Source organism: Lepeophtheirus salmonis, chromosome 14 (genome assembly GCF_016086655.4).
Source record: "Lepeophtheirus salmonis chromosome 14, UVic_Lsal_1.4, whole genome shotgun sequence".
NCBI classification, from domain to species: Eukaryota; Metazoa; Arthropoda; class Copepoda; order Siphonostomatoida; family Caligidae; genus Lepeophtheirus; species Lepeophtheirus salmonis.
Genome location: NC_052144.2, coordinates 21,861,977 through 21,886,507, shown reverse-complemented (window position 1 = coordinate 21,886,507; position 24,531 = coordinate 21,861,977). Strand labels below are relative to the sequence as shown.

The 24,531-nt window shown below is 32.8% G+C and overlaps 5 protein-coding genes and 1 long non-coding RNA gene across 6 annotated transcripts; 1 reads left to right on the top strand and 5 right to left on the bottom strand.

Moving 5' to 3' along the window:
* Positions 1-761: 761 nt before the first annotated feature.
* On the bottom strand, positions 762-15,611 carry mRpS16 (mitochondrial ribosomal protein S16). The gene is made up of 2 exons (XM_040724419.2): positions 15,235-15,611; positions 762-2,141 (listed from the first exon to the last, which is right to left on the bottom strand). The coding sequence occupies exons 1-2, from the start codon at positions 15,539-15,541 to the stop codon at positions 2,002-2,004; spliced, it is 447 nt and encodes a 148-aa protein (XP_040580353.1). The 5' UTR covers positions 15,542-15,611; the 3' UTR covers positions 762-2,001.
* Positions 1,364-1,681, bottom strand: BORCS7 (BLOC-1 related complex subunit 7). Its single transcript, XM_040724428.1, has one exon. It carries the CDS (start codon positions 1,679-1,681, stop codon positions 1,364-1,366), a length of 318 nt encoding a protein of 105 aa, XP_040580362.1.
* LOC139907267 (uncharacterized) lies at positions 2,058-2,459 on the top strand. The gene is made up of 2 exons (XR_011783737.1): positions 2,058-2,168; positions 2,228-2,459. It is a non-coding gene; the product is annotated as an uncharacterized lncRNA (long non-coding RNA).
* A 2,409-nt stretch (positions 15,612-18,020) lies between the features above and the next one.
* Positions 18,021-19,028, bottom strand: LOC121128815 (protein N-terminal glutamine amidohydrolase). Its single transcript, XM_040724418.2, has 2 exons — positions 18,490-19,028; positions 18,021-18,422 (listed from the first exon to the last, which is right to left on the bottom strand). Exons 1-2 carry the CDS (start codon positions 18,808-18,810, stop codon positions 18,180-18,182), a joined length of 564 nt encoding a protein of 187 aa, XP_040580352.1. The 5' UTR covers positions 18,811-19,028; the 3' UTR covers positions 18,021-18,179.
* An 89-nt stretch (positions 19,029-19,117) lies between these two features.
* LOC121128814 (smad nuclear-interacting protein 1-like) lies at positions 19,118-20,136 on the bottom strand. Its single transcript, XM_040724416.2, has 2 exons — positions 19,639-20,136; positions 19,118-19,568 (listed from the first exon to the last, which is right to left on the bottom strand). Exons 1-2 carry the CDS (start codon positions 19,943-19,945, stop codon positions 19,261-19,263), a joined length of 615 nt encoding a protein of 204 aa, XP_040580350.1. The 5' UTR covers positions 19,946-20,136; the 3' UTR covers positions 19,118-19,260.
* Positions 20,137-21,089: 953 nt separating this feature from the next.
* LOC121128987 (nucleolar complex protein 2) lies at positions 21,090-24,034 on the bottom strand. The gene is made up of 4 exons (XM_040724617.2): positions 23,580-24,034; positions 22,323-23,524; positions 21,591-22,260; positions 21,090-21,522 (listed from the first exon to the last, which is right to left on the bottom strand). Exons 1-4 carry the CDS (start codon positions 23,817-23,819, stop codon positions 21,229-21,231), a joined length of 2,406 nt encoding a protein of 801 aa, XP_040580551.1. The 5' UTR covers positions 23,820-24,034; the 3' UTR covers positions 21,090-21,228.
* Between the last annotated feature and the right edge of the window lie 497 nt (positions 24,035-24,531).

Sequence of the window (24,531 nt, the reverse complement as noted above, 5' to 3'; positions counted from 1 at the left end):
CAGTAGTGAAGAAAGTTCTTTTAGAAAAGGGTCAAATCATTATCAGAGAAGTTGTTGAGGATATTGACATATCGGTTGGCTCGTGCCTAATTTTTTTTTATCGTTTTGGGAATGAGAAAAGTGTCAGCGAAGTTTGTTCAGAAACTGATTAATTTTGACAATAAGAATTGTCGCATCTTTTGCCAAAAAACTACACCACAATCATGCTTCAACCGCCATATTGACTGGATTTGGCCAAATGTGACTATTTCTTGTTCCTAAAACTGAAGAAGACAGATATTTTCAACGATTGAGAAAGATTTAAAGACTGCATCGCTGGAAGAGCTCAAGGCTATACCAAAAAGGATTCGATGATTGGAAAAAGCGTTGGCACAAGTGTATTGTATCTGAAGGGGACAACATCAATATTGATAAATAAGTAAGTATTTTTTTCCCAAAAAAAATACAAGTTCCCCTTACTTTTTGAACACACCTCGTATATCTACGACAGAGATACTCATCAACTATGAGTGAAGGTCCAATTCCATAAGTTCCAATCTATTGTAGGTATTTCCTACTCCTCTTACGATTTCTAACTACTACACACAGAATTCGGATTCGGACAGTGCGCCGTCAATTGCTAGCCTTGATCTAGAATAATCGCCCCTTACATATAAAAATAATATGTAATTACAGAAAAGAAACCAAATGAATCATGGGATTGCATTATCTACATTTTAACTTTATATATAGTTGGGGGTTTGTCATAAAATTTATAGAAATATATACTAAAATATTTTATTGATCACATAATTTTAATATGGATTTGTAAAATATATCATTTTAATAAATAGCAATGTGCCATATTTAATGTAAAAATAATTTTGACAGAAAACAATTAATAATAAAATGAAATTCAATATGAATGAGTTAAAATCCGAAGGTAAGAGGCGTTTCAAAAATCCAACATCACTCCCTCAAGCTTATGCGAGATATAAAGCCCCATAGCTATGTACTCCAACAAGAGTCGAAGAATTAATTCTGCTTTTAATAGTTTGCCATTTCCCATGGAAGTAGTTTCGAATTGATTTCCATCTTTTAAAGATCTTGGATTTATTAGGCATACTTGAGCAATTGTTTTCATCATCTCCAAAGGAAGTAATGTTTGTAATAAAAAAAAGAAATTAAGCTTTTAATTTATGTTGGGCACATCGTTGCTCATCGGCGAGGAGGTTGATGCAGAACTTTTTAAATATTGAGCAATCAGGTTAATATAAAACATGATTGTTACAAAAGTAAGAGCCAACATCACATCTGCTCTTCGTAAACGAATCATTTGTCATGGAAATAGAGAAGTAGTACAAATACTGTAAATTAATCAAATTTATCTTTGCATATCTCGAATCAACTCTTGAACGTCATGAAGCCTCCCAACATGAGCTGAAGAGGAATCAGCTGAGTACTGGAGTTGAGCTAGGGTGACTTGCATTCTCTTTATATCATCCTCAGTGTTCGCAATTGATGTTTCATGTGAAGCAAAGTTCCTGGAGGTTTGTGTTAACATATCATTGGACTTGGATCCCCTTTGAATTTGTCGCACAATTGATGACACACTGATCACATTGGATTGAATGCGCTCAGATAGCCTGGCTTTTGAATCTTTAAATAAGTTTTTAGCGGAAGTAGACGACGCTGAAGCCATAAAATGCGATTTATATCTAATGTCCTCTTTCAACAGCAGTAACTTCTACGTACGTAGGACTATAAAGAGAAAATAATCTCTAGTTCCATTGGAGAGAAACTGTAGAAAGGCAATGTGGATATAAAGATAAGAAGAAAGTAAGACAGAAGTGAATAGTAGGCGTGATGGTTCCCTATACAAAAAAACAGACCGTTATGAGAAGCTCTACACAACACAAAATATCCGAACTACACAAACAAATACAATTAAATAATATATGATGTATTTATCTATCACAAAAACTAATTCTATAACTATAAAAATATGTATGATGCATTTTATCAAGCCTCTTCCTTTTCACTTTCATTTCCTCCAAGTAGAGTCTCTAGTTCATTAAGTCTTTTTTGAGCTTTAAGTTCATGACGATTTCTCCACGCCATTCTATAACTACTTGGATGTTGAGGTAAAAGACCAGCCATTCCTATAAAGAGAAATGAATACATTACATGTCAGTAATTATATAATCAATGTACTTATGTAATAAAATCACAGAGATAAAATATATAGAGTGATGATACCGAGCAATAGCAAGGAAAATTCTTTGACGTCGCGACAGCAGACGAGAAAAAAATAATATGGTTGGTCAAAACAATCGAAAACATAGTATTTCTCGGAAAAAGCTCCAACAATTTTATCAAATTAAAGGCATAAATTTCCATTTGACATCACATCAACACAAACATAATTATAACACGCGTATATTATTTGAATTATAATATAATATTATAACACACTAGAATGTAACCGTATTATATATATTTTATTTGGAATTATTCTATTAATACATATAAAGACAAACTCGCTAATCCTCTACATAATTAACCTTTTAAATTCGTATTTAATATATTATGTACGTTCTCTTTTTTTCGTTCTTTGGATTTTTAATTTTTTGGGTGCATTTTCGAAGCTACGACGCATACCTTAAAAAAAACTTTGATGCACGGGGAATCGATCTTGTTTTATTAAAAAAAAAACTTATTAGCAAAAAGACAAACTTGCCCTCCAGAGCCCAGGAATCTGGTCCGATCAGAATGAAACATAGCTGTAGGTACGTAAATCAGAATTCTGAACAACTTATATTTTATGTCTAAATTCCTTATTTGTCTCCGAAAAAGGGAAGTCGAATTAAAAAAAAGAGAAGAGGATTAACGGTTTTGAGTGTGTATCTTCATGATGGTTGAAGGAGGAACATATTTCTAGTTATTATGTTGGTTATCGACAAGTTTTATTAAATTCTGAGGTTATTTAAAGTATTAATAAAATAATTCGAAATAAAATGCATACATAATATTGGTACGTCCTAGTATATATATTGTCAAAATTCATTCGATAAAATCAACTAATTTCACTTAGAAGATACATACAAAAACCTTAATTAAATTTTCCTTTCTGAATATTTTTTATAGAACAATATGTTAGTAATAATCCTGTACTACTCTTTAAATTTATAAAAAATTTATTTTTCTTTGAATTATCAAGGACTTATTAAAGTTCAAACTTCTTCTTTTTGAGCGAATAAAAAAATGGAAAATTAAACATAAAATATCGATTTTCTCAAAAATGACATGCTAAATATTTTTTAAACTTTCAAAATCGATAAATATATAGACATAATGGAATATTTAACAGTTTTTAAAAGTTTTGGGAACGATTTTGACAAAAAAAAATCATGTTTCTACAAGCGTGTAATCCCACGTTCAACATGCGACTTGTGTAGCTATCATTGTACCTCCAGAGGGGCAACTTTTGAAAAATATCAGGTGCAGGAAAAATAATTAGGCCTTCAATTTATTAATGATAATGTCTTTGATTCATCTCCTGAATTAAATCATATATTCACAATAATTAAATCTATTTAAAAATTTATGCAGACATAAAATCATAGCATTTGGGAAAACGTGAAAGCAAAAGGATTCCAGGGACCAAAAATTGGAGCATTTCACAAATTTTGTTCAATTTAAATAGTAATAATTAATGATTAATGAATTGAACAATCTCCCAAATTCTTCATTAATAATTTGAAAGGTTAAATTATATTTAAAAATTGGAATAAATTGGAATAAATTTTGTAAAATTATCTCTAAGGAAAGCTATGTGTCATTCTGATCAGACCAGATTCCTGAGCTATAGAGGAAAAGGTTGCTTTTTCGCTACTAATTTTTTTCTTTTTTTCCAATTATTGAACTAATTGAAAAATGGAGAATGTATATTACGTATGAATAAAAAAAAAAGGAATTAAGTCAATGAGTAAAGTATAGGAAGTAAATCACAAGGTCAAACATTTTATATTTAACAAAATCAGTATTTTCACATGGTCAATAATAATATGTTGGATTTTCAAGAGTTTCATAAGGGTTTGCAGGTTTGATCATATTTACATCAAATGGACAGAAAACAAGGAAAATTGATTAACCAGGAGGTTTTATAATAGAAATTTACTAATTTTATAATCATATTTATAGTAGATCGTTTTAATTTAGAATTTGAAGCCAAACAAGCTAAATGGAAATAAAATCTTTTTAATTGGCTATCTTTAAAATACTGTGTTCGTGCTATTAATGTTATATGATGTAATGCATGTCCTTTAAGACATAAATTAATTAAGTTGCATAAATAGAATGTAAATATAAATCTATTCAACGTATTTATGTATGTACGAGTATATAGTTACAGGGGCGTCCACAGAGGGTGAGCAGGAGGGGCTATAGCCCCCTCCCTCAAATAAGGAAATCTTCAAATTTGTTTTGTAAAAAATTTAATTTTGTAAATTTTGGTCAAAAAATGAAATCATTTTGAATTTTCCTAAGTAAAAAGCAAAAAATACATAAGACTTTTATTACATTGAATTCGATCTGATAATGTTTTTTGTTTTTTTTTAAATTCAAAGTTATCTTTTCTTCGAAATGAAATAAACAATTTTTTTTATTCGTATAAAAATTCTTTTTTTTAATTTCTTTATTGACTTTGAATCAATAAAAATAAAGAATCATAATATTATTACAATTACACTCAACTTGAAAGAAGCACTATTAAAAGTCAATAACATCTCCATAAAGGTGATTTGTCCATCTATCAAGACAAATAATCTAGTCAAAAGGCCTGAGTCTCAAAAGATCACAATGTGTTGTAGAAGTCCTCCAATACTATCCACTTCAGTCCTACAAACTTATGAAGTTCTGTCTTTGATGACGTCCCTAAAGTGTACTTCCTCTTTTTTAATCAGTCTTATTGACGTCTTAAATTGCATCATAATTGGAGGAGACGCCATCTTGGGGCTCAAAGTTGATATTTGCAATAAATATTGATTTAACTATATCAAATGCCTTTAAGAGTTGAAAAAAGACACAACACCTGTATTCAATACTATTTTATCTCAATATTTGAATATAATCAAAATAACGTGTACGGAAAATCCTTCAAAATTTATGTATAATTTTTTTTGGGTCGATTACGGACGAGAAAAGTTGGATAATTAGATAAAAATATCTTATTCTTTCCATTGTAATAGCTAATTTATATCTACAACATAATTCGAAATGAATCTATAAAAAGCGGGAGTAATGAAAATAACGTAGTCCAATAAAAGCATAGAGGAAAACGTTCTAAAAAATGTATTATATAAATAAAAAAAGATCATCAAAGAATTTTTTTTCATAAAAAAAAAGTTATCAAATTTTAAATAATTCAAAACCTTTCCTGAAAAATCTTAAATTTGTTATCATATAAGTTATAGTAAAATCTTGCACACTATCCCAAAAATAATATACAGCACGTATAGAGGTATAGAGTATAGAGCTCAGAAGTATGTTTAATTCTTATTATTCGAATAAATAATATCCCACCTCTACAGGTCAACAGATAGAATTAAACTGAGGAAACGCCCTCTTAGAAGAAATACACGAAGAAAGTACTTACTATTACGGGATGAACATGGAAAAATTAATAATTTAGAAATGACATAATATAACAACAATAATTCCATACATGGCGTATATACAGGGTCTTTCAGGTAAATCCAGACTATCTTTAACTACATACTGAATATTAATGAAAGTATTTACCTCAGTTATTACAATTTTAAAGTGAGAGCTTGAGCCTTAACTTTAAGTAAGTTGCGCAAATTTTAATTCAAAATAAGTATTTACGATGTCGGAGACCCGGAGATACACCATCCTCGAATTTGCTTGCACGATACATATCCCAGCGTACATCAAGAAGATGCTCAGACATCCAAAAATCACAGTCTAAGACCTCTACAACCACTGGAAGGAGGAGGTGGCATATAAGAGAAAAGCCCACAAGTCCCGGAGTGATAAGACTAAATGAAGGCCACCCGAGCTGCCCACGGAAGAAAAGTGCTAAATGATTTGAAGTTCTATGGTAACTTAATCATATTTTATTCGGATGAGAAACAATAAAGAACGACTGATGGTAGGCCACAGAGAGAGATAATGTCCCCCATGTCTTTAAAACCAAGTTTCCGGCCAGCATCTTGACCATTGGTGTCATTGGGATCAACAGCAGTATCATGCTGCCAAAAGAGAGGGTGGGTGCCAACAGTTACTGTGAAATTATGTATGACCAAATGATACCTAGGATGAAAGCTGAGGCCAATCGAGTCGAGTTCCTGTTTCAACACGGTGCGCCGAAGTGGATTATGAAATATGTACGCGTATATCATATAAAAAAATATCATTCAGTTTCTCTTTATATCAATAAAAAAGATTAAAAATATCGTAGCTCTTATTTCCCTTTTTACTATATAAGCTGTGTGCCCATTTACTATTCAGGTCCGTGGTACTAAGTCAAAACTAGAATAATGTAGTTACTCATTTGATCTGTTTTCATGATCCTAAGCAAATCAAAGTCGAGAGGGGAAATATTGCACTTCCTTAATGATCACTTTTTCTATCTGTGAAAGAAAAGGGGTTTGCTAGTCCATTTGCAGTCCAATGATGGTTCGGAGTCTAGTTTGGAGCACTTTGATATCGACTGTGTGGACGAATGTTCAGCGAAATGTAAGATCTACGCGAAAAATGTTTCACGTTGGGGGGAAAATCGATCCACTACTCCATTAAGGGATCATCTCTAGTCGAAGCATAAAATTGAATTCTTGAATTCAACAAGGAAAAGATAGGTATGATGATAATTATCAACGACATTGTTTTAGATTTTGACGGATTTGGTATTTTGTAACCTTCTTTGTATTGTAATTTTCTTACAGATTCGTCAATCCAGCTCGCATCAACGCAATCCTTCGCCTTATTTCTTTCCTCAACTAGCGGCATGGGATCATCTAAATCCATCTCCTTAAAGGAGGCTTTTGCAAAGGCAAATCCTTACAACACATCATACCCAAAACAAATTAACTTTGTACGGCTCACTGGTGAAATGATTAGCACGTCCAAATTGCCTTATAACTTCGTCGACAAAGAAGGATTTAAAAGACTTCTCCAAGTCAAAATCCCGGTTTCCTCGACTTCGACATAACGAGTGTCCAGTAGGTGTGTTTTAAATCTTCTTATTTTATATGTTAGTCATATTTCAGCTATATATATGTACAAATCTTATTATGTACTAATTTAAAAAAAAAATCTTGAATCAGGCTCACCACCCCCATGGGGAAAAACTTCCGCATATCAATCATCCCTTTTCTGATGACCAAAGTTAAAACCAAAATGAAAAATATGATATCACTTGCCCAAGAAAAAAACACAATCTTCTCATTTACCACTAATATATGTTCAAACCTTGGCAATTACTCATGCACACTATGTGGAAGAGTTTTCGCCGAATAATGATATGCTGAGTGTTTCGACATTTAACAAATCTCACAATTCCAAAAGTATTTTGATATAAATATTTGAGTGTCTCAATTTCTGGGGGTTTCTAAGCAAAAACGTATTCCTGATACTTCATGACAATGCTGCCAATATGAAAGCGGCGTTTAAAAGTTCATGGCAGGGTTGGGCAAGTTAATGCAACTTAACTTAATATAGATAAGTTAAGTTACTTAACTAGTAAATTAATTAAACAGCGTTATTTTAACTTCAACATAACTAGTCAATTTTTAATTTATTAAAATTAACTTTTAACTTAACTTATTAATTTTTTAAACTACATATATGATCTTAATTGAAATTTATCTTGATTAAGTTAATTAGTCAAAGTTATATTTATTTTATTATTCTAACTTGAAATATTAAAAAACTGTCTTAAAGTAACCATTAGTTCTCCGATGATATAGTTAGACACTGTGTCGACACTATTTGTTTTATTAAACTTTTCAACTAGTTCATTCCACAGCAAATCGATAAAAATAATATTTTCTTAGTGTCGTAGAAAATATCATTTTTATATCATCTCCGATATTTTTACAATTTTACATATAGTTTAAAATTAGATAGAAACTCAAAAATCTAAAATTTTAGCTGTCTTTGACTTCCATTTTAGTAGTAACTTGAATCTGTATTTTTTTTTTTTTTTTTGATCGTTCAATTGGAAGTGGAGAAAATTTCAGCCAAAGAGGCCGACAGAATAATTTTTATTTATAAAGCCTTGATAAATCTCTCAATCCCCTAACTTAAATAGTTATTTTTTTAATATCGAAATTAATTTTAACTTCACCAAGTTTGGGTGAGTTAATTTAACTTAAATTACTCTAAAGTTAATTAATTTAAGCTTAACTAGTTAAAAAAACAAAAAACTTGAAATCAGATTTAACTTAACTAGTTAATTTTCATAGAAATCGAAATTAACTTTAATTTAACTAGTTATAAAAAAATCAAGTAATAATTAACTTAAACTTAACTAGTTAAAAAGATAATTTAACCTGCCCATCACTGGTTCAGGGCTGGGTAGTTTTGGTTGTCTGGCTCATACTTTTCAAGTACAAAATGTCAAAATTGAATAAATATATAAATAAGTATGTTGTTTTAAACAAATAAACGACAAAAAAAAAAAAAAATTAATGGACTTTATTAAAGATTGATCAATTTAGTTATCACAAATTATCATTGATAACTATGTCATCAAATCATTTTCAATTACTTTAAATACTATATTAGAAGTTGTACAATGTATTTTTTTTTCTGATCAGCTTGTTGTCAAAGACGGAATCCTAGGCCTTACAACCATTCAGAACCATTTATCGAGCTGCCGACGTTTAGTTGGCCATTTCAAGCATTCATCTTTAGCAACATCGAAGCTGCACGAAATTCAAGGAAGACTGAATATGCCCAAGTACATGATCTTGCAAGATGTCACAACTCGATGAGACTCTGCCCTTAATATGATGGAACAACTGCAGGAACAGAAGCAAGCATTGATCACATATGAGAATGAGTCAACTTTGATTTCACTCTCTCCCTATCAATGGAGATTAATGTCCAGGGTGATAAACGTCTTGGCTATTTTCAAAGAAGCCACTCTTTTAATTAACGATTCGACATCTATGATATCCGAGGTTTTGCCAACCATCAAAGCACTCAAGAAATATATTCAGTCGCTATGCGAAACCGATGGGAGTCCAGACTCTTAAGCAAAACGTAACTGGCTCCATCAACAAACGATTTGAAGAACACGTCGTACATGAGAAACTCCTCCTTTCTACTCCTGCAGATCTAAGGTAAGGAGTGAAATGCTGAATGTCGGCCTTTATGATTCTTCAATACTAGTACAACTAAATCTACCACTTACATGTGTTGGTGGTTTAGATCAAAGCCGTACAAGAAGAGTCAGGTCAAAAGGGTGAAGAGAATGAGTTTTCTAAGTCATGTGATTAAGTAATACTGTAATCAGGTTCAAAGCTCAATGTTTCCCAGAGAATTAAAGTCGAGAGAAGGATAAGGATCTTCTTTGTCATCGTATCAAAAATATCATGGAAGAGAAGGCCCTTGCAGCTTCCCATCACAAAGTTGATTCTAAGCACACAACAACAGATAGAGAAGGCATTCCGAAAAATAAGAAGAAAAAAATTTGGGGCACACTTTCTGATTCGGAAGAGAATCATATTTTGCATACCATCGTATCTGAAACAAGGGTTGATGAAACCCTTGCCCTGTATTGGGAGGCACCACTATGCTGCAAAGATTTGTGTCCCCTTTCGTACTACTAGGAAAATAGCAAAGTTTACCCTGAAGTTCTTAAAGTTGCTAAAATAGTATCTGGTTGTCCCTCTAGGTCATTTGACTCTGAGAGATTATTTTCCACTGCAGGGCACGTAATAAATGTTAGGCACATTCGACCAAATTTTTCTTTCTAAGAATCTCCCATTCTTCAACTACAACTATTAAGGACTATTAATAAGGAACTTTTTATAGATTACTTGTGTTATGGGACTTTTTTATTTTAATTTTTTTTTCTGTAATGCCTACTTATTGAAATTTATTCAAATATATTATATATTCATTCAAGAACTAAAAAATAATTTTCAATTGTTAGCAAAATATATACTTAAATTCAATTAACATCATTTATCGTTATATTGGGTCATATATTGCAGGCTGTATTTATGTAATGTCACCTTTGACTTCGGCCGAAGGTAAGTCTGAACTTCGACCTTCCTTCGGCCTATCTCTAGAAGAAAGTCTACTCCGCGTACGTGGGCAAGGCCTGCAAATTCTTTAGGCCTCATATCGAGCGAATGATCGGCGAAAATGGCTAACACATTCAATCATTTTTTCCTCTTGTAATATTAGAACTTATAATAAAATTTCAAACCTCTACTTGCATCCCTTATTGATCAGGATGCAGTTAAAGGTAGTCCGGACTTACCTAATCGACCCTGTATATAAACAACCAAAAACAAAAACAATTTGTAGATATGACAGTAAAGAAATCCCTCCCTTAATTCACACTCTAAAGGATACAATTGATTCAAGGGTCGATTATGTTTCCGACCATTACAAACAACCAGAACAGATCTAATTCTTCCATACCGTGATTGAGTTAGTTCTGTAAACCAACATAGATGCCAGCTAAGTCGTAATGTATTTTCCTTTTCGATGAAAACTAGATTTCCGACTTTCACTAAGTTGTCTACAGGACAGCAACATTTTTTCCGATTTGAAAGTTCCTTTAAATATTCAGTCTTCCAACGATTGAAAAAATGTTTTTGGAGTGTCTGTAGATATTTGAGACATAAGAACTTGATTGGTATGTTGGCATTGGTTGATCTCAAACAAAGTAGTAGTATTTAACTGCCTGACGATGATGATCATATCAGGGGAAATAGGATCCAACTCTTCTGGATTTGCTGTGATCCTTGCCAGAGGGCGGGGATTGATTTGAACTTCAACTTTAATCAAAAAGGTGACAAATTTAGTTTCTTTTATAATAGTTTTTCCAACTACTCGTCTAAATGCATTTTTGATCGACCGGTTTAGTCTCTCAAAAAAGGACCCCTTCCAAGGAGCTTTCTCAACAATGAACTTATATTTCACCTCAGGGTTTGAGCTGGAAACCAATTCCATGTCTAACTTCTTCTAGATCTCTTTTAACTGAATAGATGTACTTTTAAATTTATTTAAATCATCACTTATAATAATTCTTGGCATGCCTATTCAATTTATCATTCCTGTGATAGCCATTAAGAATGATGTAAAAGTAATATTTTTAACTAGTTCAAGCTGAACTGCTCTTAATATATCACATGTAAAAAGACATTGATGAAGTTTTCCTTTTTACCAGAATCATCTCTGATATAAACTGTACCCAGAAAATCTAATCCTATAACCGAAAATGGTTCAATTCCAGGATTGTTTCATTCTTCAGGAAGTACTGACATCATTTGTTGTTGAGGGTTTACAGTGAACCGTTTACATACTGATTCATCTCATAAAAACTTCTTCTATCAATTCTTATATTTTTTTTTCTAATGAAAAGAAAAATGTTCCAAGCTTTCTTAGGTTAAAACTAATTAATAAATTCTTTATTAATTAGAAGGGTAATTTTTGGCCCAAAATGTCGAAGCTAGTTCGGAGGTCATTTTAAGTTATTAAATGAAAGGGTATATTGCGATTTTTTCTTGAATTTTGGCAATGCAAATATAGTTTACACCCGCTAAAACATTATTAGTGTAAATTTTTCGTAATATCTTTTAGAAAAAGTGATCATGTATATAATGTAAAAGAAGTATATATCTATGTCGTTTTATGTGTCACAAAACTTCTTATCGATCAGCTGTTCGAGCAACTTAATACGTGGGGGGGGAAAGAAGATTGGAGTACTCCTTCTTGTGTAACGTAATAGTGTATTTTTGTGCTACCGAAGTAATGCTAAAGAAGAAAAATGTAAAATAGGGAGGGAATAAAAAAAAAGAATAGGGTTGTTAAGAACAAAGGAGTGAGAAGTCACAGATACGGATATATGAGTCTATTTTGCAAACACTCATTGACCAGTGGTGCCTTACTCATAGTTATGATCTTAGTTGATGCTTCAAGAAATGTAAGAAACTCTATCGATAGAATGAAATGAATATTGCAAAAGTAAAGATCGAACGTATATAATAAAAATATAAAAAGGCAGCAAAATCTCCAAGAGGCGAAAATGTCTGCGGCAAAATTACCTAGGTAGAAGCATATTTACTAGTCCTGTTAATGGTGAGTCAGCCATAGTCACTCCAATATCGTGAATCACGGCATTATAAGCTCTTCTTATTCTTAAATCGTTTTAAGTTTACTGAATGTGACTTAGGCTAATTTTCGAGCGGAAATACTGGAAAGTTACCGAGACAGCGGAAAAAGGTTTTTCCACACCCTTAAGAGGCGTCAAGGTACAATTGTAACCTCGTATTTTTTAAGCGGAATAGCGTCTGAAGTTATTCATGAAATGAAAAATAAATCGCGAAAAAAGCATATATTATAAAATATTCGAAGTAAATTTAGACAGTTTTACAATTCATACAGCTTTTGTTTCTGAATGTTCGTCACAAACAGGCTAAACATAAGTAACGCAGTTTTTTCGGGTCTTACGGCGATTTTGATTCCGATCACGGGAAATATAACAACTGCCAAGAAAGTGTTAGCTCCACGAGTTCCATGGAGTACTTTTGGCTAATATACTGGCCTTTCTGGAGGCATGATAGTCTACTCCCCTAAGACCATTTCTACTGCAAATAGAAGATAATGGTTTCACATAACGATCCGATTACTAGAATCAGATTTCATTGCAAGCATGCATTACTATTTTGCAAGATCATTCATAAACTTTCTCCTTTGTACTTTTTTCATTAGCCTTGGTTGTTTTCCATGTAGATAATAAACGACGCTAATGCAGTTATCATGTTATAGAAATTGCCAAAGACAAGCGCATTGTTCATGGTTTTACAGCGTACTCGCTCAGCATTTTGTCAATCGTGTCTACAATTGCTTTGGTTTTGTTATAAAACATACATAGCTGGCTTGCTTGATTGTAGGGCCTCAACTTCTCTAGTCTTATACATAGATTGCAGAAGCACAACTGACATGTTGATCTTAAGTTGTTATTAAAAAAAAAGTTGCCTCAACATTGTGGGCAAAATTGGTCAAGAAAAATGCCTTTTCCTTTCTTGATTGCATATTACTTGGCAGGAATCTTTTTTTTCTTTTCTGACTGTTCTAACTAAAGGCATAACCCAGATGTTCAATACATCAAATAAAAAATAAATTGTCGGTGGTTCCAGAGCCTTTATACATATATTCTGATCCAAAACTGTATTTCCCTCAATAGTCACCTGTTTGGGGCCATCTATTGATTTTCCAGTATAGAGTTTACCGTGTAGAGGTTAAGCGTTGGATGCATCATAATCCCAGAAAATCTTAATATCATCCCAAGCCGGTTTAGATGGTATATACTGAGTGAAACTTTTACACCCTCTAAATGTAAATAACTGTTCTTCAATACATTCATGTGGTTTGTAGAATCTCTCCAAATTTTTATTTAGAAGTTGCCAAAGATATCTTATTGGTGCAGCTTTATTCGTTAGAGCACACCCTACACATATGGTTTCGTTGTCAAATCTAATCATTCTGAGCATCATCTTGAAGCGGTCACGGGACATAGTTGCACGTATAAGAGGTTGAGCATCTATTTTCCACATATCTTCAAGATTCTCTTTATAATTTCGATGATCACCATCAGGAATAAGAATGCAAAAAAATGTATTGAGCTCAACATTAGTAAATGGCTCGAATAGTATTAGTGTTGGGCGTTCAGAAGCATTGGGATATCTTAGTATCAGGCAATTTTTAAAAACTCCACAAATTATTCTACCTTTTCTATTTGTTTCTCTAAATATAATGTAACTCATCTCTGGACTGATAACAGACATGAATAACTCTTTTCTGTAAAAAAATTGGTGTTAGCTACATGCCCACCTCTTTGTCGAAGAATGTTACGCAATCTTGTTTGCACCTTAGGCACTGGATTTTTAAGCCATTCAGTTTCATGTTTCAGGATCTAAGTTGAACTTTGATTTTGAGATATAGCAGTACCAAGTTCAAGGCTTTCCTCCAAATCATATTTTTCTTCATGTTCTATCGAACATCAAAGGGAGCAAAAAATATAATGAAAAATTGAAAAAATAACAATTATTTCAATCAAAATATATATGGGTACAATTTTACCCATGCCGTCTGTTAAGGGTGTAAAATTATGCAGTCTGACTAAGTTTAAATTGATCCGCGGACATCCCTGATATAAGGTAGAGTTTCGTTGGACAGTGCTTCAAAATCAACTTCCAAATATGAATGTAATATCATAAATATATTCCTTAGAATAATTCCTTAGTCCTTTAAAACCTTCTGATTTAAATAAGTTGTAAATAAGAAAAACAAAATGTTTTTATACACATTCTACACCCTTGAGGAAGTTTACATAGCTATGAAATATTATATTAAATTTTTTAAGATTCTCTCAGTATAAATTAATGCTGTAGCGTCATTATGAATATATTCCTTGTATACGCTTTGTTCAACAATGATTTCTAATTCTAATATTAATTAATAAATCTATCTATATTAATAAAGTAAAGTTTGTCAGTTTGTTTGATTTTCTGAAGAACACTCATTTTTAGGAACAAGCGGGAGTAGCTATGGGCTATGGCTCAGTGAGTCATATTAATAAAAGACTTAAGGGTTGTAAATCCTAAGCATATTTTAGTGTATAAGTTTTTTGTTTTGGCAACCTGAACATTTTTTTTTTTCGAACTGTAAACATTATTATTTTATTGTTGAGGAGAGAACACATAGATATTGAGTAGCAACGTATGAATGTGATCATGAACAATGGGGAGTACCACTCAGGATTTGTTGGGGATTTATCATCTATATTAATAAAGCAAATTTTGTCTGTTTGCCGACGTCAAATAACTCCTAGTAATGTCGAATATTGCCGCTAGTATAGTTCTAAGTCAATTTCAACAAAGCTCAATTAAGTAAATTAAGATGATAATTACACATAAAAAGACAATAAGAACTGCTAGTTGCTACTCTTTGAAAAAACATCAATAGTAAATAGAATAAATATAAAATTACCTAAAAGCATGGCAACGGGGGTTGAGAGAAGAACACCATGGGCAATGTAGTGATTAAGACGCTCAATGTTGAGACTCACGAGTTTTTCACCATTTTCATTAGCAAAAGGGTCCAGTGTCCCAACCTGCTCGATCGTTTCCCAACGCTTCCTCACGGGAAATGAGGTTTTAGTTACAATGAGATGGAAAAAGGGTCTGTTTTTACAGCCCCAACGACTGAGACGAATCTGAAAACGCCGTATACCGAGTGCCTCTCGATCTAAGGTCACAGGAATCATGGAATACTGAAAATAACGTGGGACTCGCATCCTTTGGACTCTTAGCTGTAATATGTAAACTAATAAGTATAACTCAATATTGTGAATTATTGTATCAACTACTAATATCTGGAGTGGCACAAGGCTCAATCACTCAACCTCATGCAGGGGAAGTTTATTTTTTTAGGGTTAAAAATCAAATTAAATGGTACAACTTAATTAAGTTTGTACAATCTGACAACACTGTTAATTTATCAGAATCAGATAATCTAAATGATTTCACGTGATACAAATAATATATTTTCTACAAAAACAACGTTTTTGAACTGAAATAAAAGTTTTTTTGATTTGTTTAAAAAAAAACTGAAGTAGGGTAAATGTTTCAACCTTGGAGTGCTACAGATATTCCCATTAAAAATTTTCTACAATTTAATTTTAAAAAAAATTACAAAAAGTGAAGTTTAGATTGAACATTTTCCGTTAAAGTAAGGAATCATCTTTTATGTCAAAGGATATACAATATATATATATAACGTAAATCTTTAAAATAGAATTAAGGAAGAGATATGATCGAAGGGATGAAGGATAATTCATTTACTTATAATATTATGATTGTATTATAAAGTATTGTGTGTGTGACATTTTCATTTCTTTACTGAGTATTATTAATTAATTTTGCTTTATATATTAACAGTATAATTAATTGTGTTAGTAAAAAATACATTCTGTGAATACATTATGAAAAGGTAATTAATAATTAACTTTTCCCATTCATCTCTAGTCCTATTCTATTAATAGCTAGTCTACTGGTCTCACATTAGCTCATTTTGCTCACCAAATTAAATGTCATGCTTCCTGTAAGCTTAGTTCTTAACTTATTATTTTGCTATTTTCTTCTGATATATTTAACTTTTTTGTGGAATAATCATTGAAATATTTGAATAGAAAATTAATTTTTGCAAAGTATATCCTAGAAAGTATTTTTGTTAGGATATCCCCCACCATTTTGTTAAGCAGTCTTGGATTAATATTATTTTACACATAAACAAGACAAATCATTTTTGGAACCCTTAATGAAATTTTCTGAAATTCTAGTTTGAGTAATAATACTTAATAAAATAATTTTAGATATTAAATCATTGACAAAATGGAGTTGTAGGCTAAAGCAATAAAAAATAATCAATTTCTGACATATGTATGAAATAAATCATTGTAACCTTATTATTTAGTTTTGTAAATGTATTTTTGGTTTATTATTTATTCAAAGAGTATAACAAAATAGTGCAATAAGTAAATTTCATAATTTAAAATAAAATGACAAAATTGCGTTGAAAAAATCTGCCACTTCAAAAAACAACAACTACAAGCTTATTTTATAGTATTTATTGATAAAATAAAAACGAATATCTTTATTAGGATATAGAGCAGCTATCTATTCAATGTAGCCGCCGTCTGCGGCTAAAATCCGCTCAATGCGTCTACGAAACTGAGAACAGGCATTTTGGATTTGCACTGCTTATATCTCACTGAATTTATCCTTGATGCAGGTGATGAGAGACTGCTTGGTGTTATGAGAGGAGCGGTTGGTCATGTTCTCTACGTAGGACCAGACAAAGTAGTCCAACGGGTTCAAATCCGGTGATGACGGAGGCCAAGAGGAGAAGGGTACGAACGCAAAAGCATTGCTTTTCAGCCATTCTTGCGTCCGCTTAGCTTTGTGGGCCGGAGCCGAGTCCTGCTGCCACATCCATCCACGGCATGTCGCTGACAACAGACTTGATTCACGGCCACACAACGTTCACTATTTGATATTTAATGATAAAAAATAAACTTCCCCTACATGAGGTTAAGTGATTGAGCCTTGGTTCACTCCAGATATTAATAAAAATCATTGATTGTATGTAAGAGAATTGAGAGGTATTGTATTTATTATTTATACTTGAGATTCCGAATAAATAACAAGAGATCACAGCTGACTCCCGACGTCACTATTTCATTAACAATATTTAGTCCATCAATACAAAAGCAAGTTAAAATGATAATTCTCAAAATTGAGGGAAGACTACAATTGTATTCTTATAAACACATTGGTTTGCAAATTGTATGTAAATTAGCCGAAATTGACTATTATAATAAAAGAATGAGCAACAGATATACTTTATTTGAAACACCATATCGGGCTTTTAGTTTTTTATCAAATAAGGCTTACAAACTATAGCTAAAGTGATTGAATATCTTAACTACTCATACACAGCCCATAATGGACTCAAATAAGTTAATAAAATAATGAGATTTTCTTTATTTTTGTGTTGATTTACATAAAAAATAGGTATTTTTAGTTAATAATTTAGAATACATAGTATTAAGTTGATGCATATATATTAGTCATCGATGGACACGAGTACGGATTGATCCAAGTATTGATGCCAACACTTGTATTGATAAATAGAACGTTACTAGAGTGTAAATCTGAATAGTTGTGACGGAACCTACCTTTTTATAAGCGTGAGGAAAAATAATACATAACAGATGAACACAATAATAATTTTATTCAATATAAATTTTGAGCATACAAATATACATTTCAATGATCAGTTAAATAATAATGTATTCTAATATAATATTTGTCTGACCTAATAACACAATGAGTTTATTTTACACTTGCTCGAAAGAATGATTAAAATACATTTCAAACTGAGCTTATAAACTCATGAAGGGTCATCACCTTTCCCCAACCAACTTCAGAATCCATAGAGATGAATTGTTGTATATTGTTCTTAGATTCAGGAGTTGATATTAGAGACTGAGGAGGGGGTGGTCTACGCCAGACTCCATTCTCATTTATCATATGACTCCTATCAGAAGCAAAAGTTTTGAGGTAGACTTCAGCAGGAATAACACGGAATTTTTGCTGAAATATGGGATCCAACTCCTATAATAATTACACGTTAAAAGTCGAAAGTAAAATAAAGGGAAAAGGAGTAAGGTTTGAAATTTACCCATTCAGGATGAAAAGTCATTTCAACATATTTATCAAAATTAACTTTAAAACCGATGGATGAGTCGAAGTCATAAATAATTCGAGAGTCCCCATCAAGGGCGATGACATGGTATTCCCATAGAACTGCTCCTTCATTTCTAAGAGGATCGCTCAACCTTTGATTCCAAAGTGGGGCTGCTTTACGATCATTGGAGATAAAGATTGCTTTTAAGTTTCCACCGGATTGTATAAGTTTTTCACACAATCGCCAAATGTTCTCCTCACAGTAATAGGCCGTATAATTGTAGCCATTTGATTTGATATCACTAGAGGTATACATATGTATATGAATATAAAAGTAAATACAGGATGAAAGGTAAAATCGCTATGTCTCTGAGAAATGGATTTGAAGAAATATATGCGATTTGGAAGAAAAAAATATTATTTAAGGTTTCTTTTTTAGTGCATTTTTTACGAGAATTATTAAAATATATAGCTTTCGGCTCGACTTTAAATAGGGGGCGTACATGTACACATTTAAAAAGGACAATTATATGTAAATTAAGTAGGACACAAATTTTTTCTTTTCGAATGTGTACTCAAATACATGTTTTTTGTTTTGTTTCCCTAAATAAATGATATAAATTACAAAGACGAGGTATTCATATATGTATAAATATATATAAAAGGTTTTGCTCTTAAGAGATAGGCATCAAAAAGTGCAAAAATTTGGGTTCTAGGACTAAGAGGCAAAGGAAAAAAAAGAAGAAGAAAGATTCGTTTTTACAATTTAATCCGTGCTTTCGTCGTGCAAGAGAACATATTCCCTGCTGCTAAAACCAAATTTAACCATATCTTTTTCTTTGAGTTCATAGTATCGTTTTGGATCTATCCTTTGGTTATTGAGGTAAGTTCCATTGGAGGACTCCAGGTCGATGATGTAGGGAATGATTTCTCCTCCTTTGAAGCGAAACTGAAAGACAGCGTGTTGCTTGGAGCAGGAGGGGTGATCGATGGGGATATCCGCAATTTTGCGGTCTCTGCCCATGAGGAATGCAGATTGTCTGTGGAGATGCAGAATCGGCAAAGTTTCCTCACCTAATGAAATAAGAGACAGACAGAAAGAATGAGTACATTAGGCATGGAATGTCTTTTGAGGCGAACTCACCCTTGAACACGTAGAATCGCCAGTGTATTTTAGGTTTCCTCGCATCTTCGGGTTCGCTGTATTTGATGATCACGCCATTGAAGATGTTTGTCTCCTCCAGCAATTTCCCAGTGCACTCGAAATTCGGCTTTTGCCTCTCCAGATTCTCCTCCGTGTCCATTTCATTCTTGCCCCTCTTCTTCTCCGTCCCATAACTCCTTTCCCTTCGCCCTTCGTCCCTTTCCTTCCGATTCGGATTACTATGTTTCCGGGGTCGCTGTGGAGATCGAGAACGTCTCCTTTCTCTACATTCACCAGAAGATCCCATTTTGGATTTGTGTCTCAGAGTCAAGGATTCAGATATTGGATACTATGTTGTCTTGGAAGCAAAACTCAAATATTTCACGTACAACTGGATTTCCTCTCGTCTCTTCACTTTTCTAATGCCTTGGAAACTTAATCTAAAAATTAATAAGTAATATTCAAAGGGACACCTGAAGCTAAAGAAACACAACTCATGGAGAAACAGACACACAAACACACACAGACACTGCATTAAGTGAGAGTCTACCTTAGGACTTATGACGTCATACCTCAGAAACCCCTGGAGTCAGTACAGCCTCGGACAGCCAACTCTTCTGTCTATTCTACGCAGCTAGTTGCTAGCTATAGAAAGTAAAACTTGAGAAAGTATCACTAAAACTCATCATTGTTAATTAATGAATAATGACTCAAAGTAATGAGGTAGAATGAGCTCTTTAATTATTCAATCAATCTTATTTCCCATAATTGGTGCTATGACGTATAGGAATGACTCAACTAATTTCATTGAAATGGTCGATGCAAGGTTAATAGAAATTAATCTCGGGTAGATGGAACGATGCTGAGTTTGTAGCTCCTTTTCACATAATTATGTCTACTATCGTAGTATATAATATGAGTATTCTACTCATCCTCTAACTACTGGACTAAGAAAAAAAATAGTGATATGCCTAATACTGACATAAGAACGCTAATACCATCATTACTTACTTAGATATCTGCTGGTGTTAGAAGATTTGATATGGAGGTTATAGTTTCAGTAACGTTTTGAGTTTGTTCTTAATGGGTTTTAAATAAATTCCCTTGGTGGGTGTCGGCATTTTCACTGAGGAGGAGAGGATGAATACGCGGGTTATTTGATAGAACTTTGTAGAATTAAAATAATTTAATTAGAAGAATAACGTTAGCAGACCCATGAAGCAACAAAATTAGCAATAGATGCACTCCCAAGAAAATTAGCGTTTAGCAGACTAACGAAGAATTAGCGGGTGTCCGCCTCTCAATATGGGCGATGACATTAAAATATGAACATGAGTTCATGTCGGGACCCAAAATCTCTATCCTCATAGTTAAATAGTAGTTGAATACAAAATACATATTTACAAGTTGTAACTATATAACCCAAGACTCAATAAATTGGATTTTGAGAGTTATCCACTGTTATCCATATATTTCGTGTAACATGATGTAACAAAAACATAGTTTTTAAATCAATATCACTTAAAAGTGTCCAAAATGGTTTAGATTTTTTCAATCTAATGTAGGAGCTCATATGTTCTATAACAACATCTAGTCACTATCGGACTCATCATCCCCATCCTCTTCTTCATCATCAAAGTCATCCTCTTCCGCTCCATCAGAGTCCAAATCTTCTAAATTAAGGTCTTCAATCTCGTCTTCATCCTCTTCAGAAGAATCTTCCTCGACCTTGGAGGTCCCATTCAGAAGAGTAGATTTATTTGAAACGATATCGCTTGCCAACTGTTTCTTAGCAGGAGGCTCAGCAACACTTCCTTCACTACTTTCAGATTCTCCTCTTTTCCGTTTATGATTCTCTTTCAGCTTGAATCTATCATTATCATCCTGTAAAAAAACGCAGAAATAAATTAAGTGATAATGAAAGCATTTTTAATTAGTAAATTAATTCCTACCACATCATCATCATCATCTCCTGCAAGAATATCCCCTTTGAAATCATCTTCATTGGATGTTTTTTCTTTTTTCTTTTTATTAACCTTTGGAATATAATCATATGCGTCTTCCTTCGTTTCAATACTTTTGACTTCAGCTTTGAGTGTTTCCTGATATTTGACTTTTTTCCAATTATTGAAAAATTTCACCAAGGGTGGACCATCAATCTTTGTTTTCATTTCCCATGCCCGTATTTCCTCAGGACTTCCTATTCCAAAAGTAACCCGTTTTCTACGATTCTGAATCCAATTTGAATTATCCGTTATTTTCTCTAACAACTGTTTCATTTTTTTCGTGTAATTAATAGCTTTACAGTTCTTTATGAACATTTTCAAAGAGTATATTGCAGGAGTAGTCAATTCTGGAAAGCTTATCTTATGTGAATGATTGCTAAAAAGTTCCACCATGCCAGCATACACTTGATCAATTGCAGCGTCCTTGAAACCATTTTCCATCAATTGGGTTTTAGAAACCCTTAATATACAACTAAAATCTAATGGTTTCATACTAAGCTTCTTTGTCTTCGTACTAAAGTTATAATTGTGCAGAATATCTGTATAATACGACAAAACTGGGATGAATTTTTCTGTTTCTTTACTCAAATTTAAGAGCATTTTGCAAAGATGGAATCTGTAATGAAAAAGGGTTCGAAAAGTGAGGATTTTTTTATTTTGTTTATGAGGATTAATTACCGTAATGGATAGTATTTAGAGATATAAATTAAGTTTATAGATCCACTTATTACTTGAACCAAGGGATGAACTAATGACTCAAAAACTGTTTTCGAATTACTGCTTACAGCTGTTCCAAATAATGTGGCCCATAAGTGCAACGAATGTATAAATTGCCAATTATAGACACTTTTATAGATATCTTTTTTCTGAAGTGTGAGTGCATTTCTGAGATGAATAGCCAATTGTCGAATGTACACAAAAGCGTGCTGATATGATACTTCTTGATTTAAATTCATAAGTTCTGCAAGAGAACGCCTCATAAAAGCTATTCCAGGCCTTGTGGAAGGTGACACAAATTTACAGTTCTTAACGTAAGCCATGTACATGGATTTAAGAACAATTTCAAAAAATGTTTCACCCTCTTCTGTTTTCATAGATCTTTGAACAAGCCGAAGAATATTCATAAATGCCAAAACACGGAGTGTTTCTTCATCTGCAGAACTCCATACTTTGATAAGTTCTTTTATAAGAAATTTGCATGATTTGGGAATAAGGAGATAGAAGGGGACCATGGAATGAACATGTTTTAACAGAACTGTAACAACAGCAGGATCTGACACAGAGCTCAAAAGCTTCACAAGATCCGTTGTGTATGACTTGAGAGTCTTGTTAATTTTGCTCCATTTGGGACTTTCCTTGAAATTTTTCGTTCTTTTAAGGAATTTAACAATGGCAGGTTCAAAATAGGATACACAAGTTCTTACAATAGCGTTAAATAAAGCACCTTCCATCATGACACCTTCGTCAATGGTCTTGAGAGCATCTTTAAATGCATTTGCTACAGAATTAATTATATCCAATGATACCTCTTTGGATGTCAACTCCTCCGCCCATGCGTCTAAAATATCAATCGTGTATTTTTTAGGCTTTTTTCTTGGAGCATCTTCATCATCTTCATCGCTATCCATCTCAAAGTCACTCTCATCTGATGCAATTTCTAAGGTATTGGGTTCAGGCTTATGGAGAGGATATTTATTCTCTTTCTCTTGGTCGTCTTCTGCCCCACTTTCCTCATCACTATCGAAGTTGAGGATCTCATTATCATTTTGTTGTTTAAGGAACTTGTAAAATGCTGGATCCTTGGACTGAAGGGAGGACAAATACCGCTTGGCAGAAGCGTCGTCCTCATCCACGTCTTCATCATCTTCAGAATTCGACTCCTGGAGACAAATATTAATAATGACACCTTTTAAGATATTGATTATAAAAATCTACCTTTTCACCAATACTCTCATTGGGATCAACTTCATCTTCGTCGTCACTCCACGTTTCAAGGAATTGGTCCAGAGACTTAGACTCTTCAGCCTCTTCCTGAGGCTCTTCCACGACTTTTGGCACCTTTTTCTTCTTTCTTTCCTCCACTGGTTTCTCCTTAATAGTCTTTGTTACGGATTTCTTCTTCTTTTTGGCATTCAGAGCCATTTTGGGCTTATTTTTGAGGGACACGTGGGTCATTTTAGTACTACTAATGTTCAGAATATTAATAACCCAACACAATAACAATCTCAAATGTGAGATTTAAAAACGTGCTGTTTTGTTTGTAGTTTTTTATGACGTGAAAATAACAATGACTCAAGGGTACCAGCCTTTTTTAGGATAGTCAACACATTTTATATATAGTCATAGTCTGTTCTTATTGACGTTTGGTTTAATAATCAATTAGTTATACTATCTGGAGGAGCACAAGCTCCAATCACGCAACCTGTTATGGTGATAAACATCAGTTTTTATGATATATTCCTCTTGTTAAACTCATTTGATCTTTGTCCAATTATCAAAGAGTAATAGTTTGTCGTTGTTGTAGTTTTTTAACAACCTCACGTGGTGTTTTATTTAACTCTTCCATTTTGGGTTAGCATTTTAATTCTCCAAAAATTGTTTTTGAGGCGAAAATGATGGATTCACTTCACGTTCACTGCTCAAAATCAAAGTAGATATTTTTTTAAAGGTTTTCTAAAGTTAATTGTCAAAAAATAATTGAACTAATTATTTAAACGGATAAATTTGCCTTTCAAAAATAAAGTATGTAGTCCGACAACTGAAGGAAGTTTCCTATCGGCTCCAGTTCGACACCCTACATAAACACACTTTTTTACCATAATGAATGAATTATTTTATTATTACAAGATTAATATCTATTAAATGAAAATAATATCATTTGAATTAA

What these genes read in the sequence shown, in the direction of transcription:
- BORCS7 (XM_040724428.1), bottom strand. Translation starts at nt 1,681, where the DNA reads ATGGCTTCAGCGTCGTCTACTTCCGCTAAAAACTTATTTAAAGATTCA.
- mRpS16 (XM_040724419.2), bottom strand. Translation starts at nt 15,541, where the DNA reads ATGCGAGTCCCACGTTATTTTCAGTATTCCATGATTCCTGTGACCTTA. An exon ending in CCCCGTTGCCATGCTTTTAG is followed by an intron (nt 2,142 to 15,234) that starts GTAATTTTATAT and finishes TTCTCTTTATAG; the next exon opens with GAATGGCTGGTCTTTTACCT.
- LOC121128815 (XM_040724418.2), bottom strand. Translation starts at nt 18,810, where the DNA reads ATGTATACCTCTAGTGATATCAAATCAAATGGCTACAATTATACGGCC. An exon ending in TGACTTTTCATCCTGAATGG is followed by an intron (nt 18,423 to 18,489) that starts GTAAATTTCAAA and finishes TAATTATTATAG; the next exon opens with GAGTTGGATCCCATATTTCA.
- LOC121128814 (XM_040724416.2), bottom strand. Translation starts at nt 19,945, where the DNA reads ATGGGATCTTCTGGTGAATGTAGAGAAAGGAGACGTTCTCGATCTCCA. An exon ending in GCGATTCTACGTGTTCAAGG is followed by an intron (nt 19,569 to 19,638) that starts GTGAGTTCGCCT and finishes TTATTTCATTAG; the next exon opens with GTGAGGAAACTTTGCCGATT.
- LOC121128987 (XM_040724617.2), bottom strand. Translation starts at nt 23,819, where the DNA reads ATGACCCACGTGTCCCTCAAAAATAAGCCCAAAATGGCTCTGAATGCC. An exon ending in ATGAGAGTATTGGTGAAAAG is followed by an intron (nt 23,525 to 23,579) that starts GTAGATTTTTAT and finishes ATTTGTCTCCAG; the next exon opens with GAGTCGAATTCTGAAGATGA. An exon ending in TCTAAATACTATCCATTACG is followed by an intron (nt 22,261 to 22,322) that starts GTAATTAATCCT and finishes TTTTCATTACAG; the next exon opens with ATTCCATCTTTGCAAAATGC.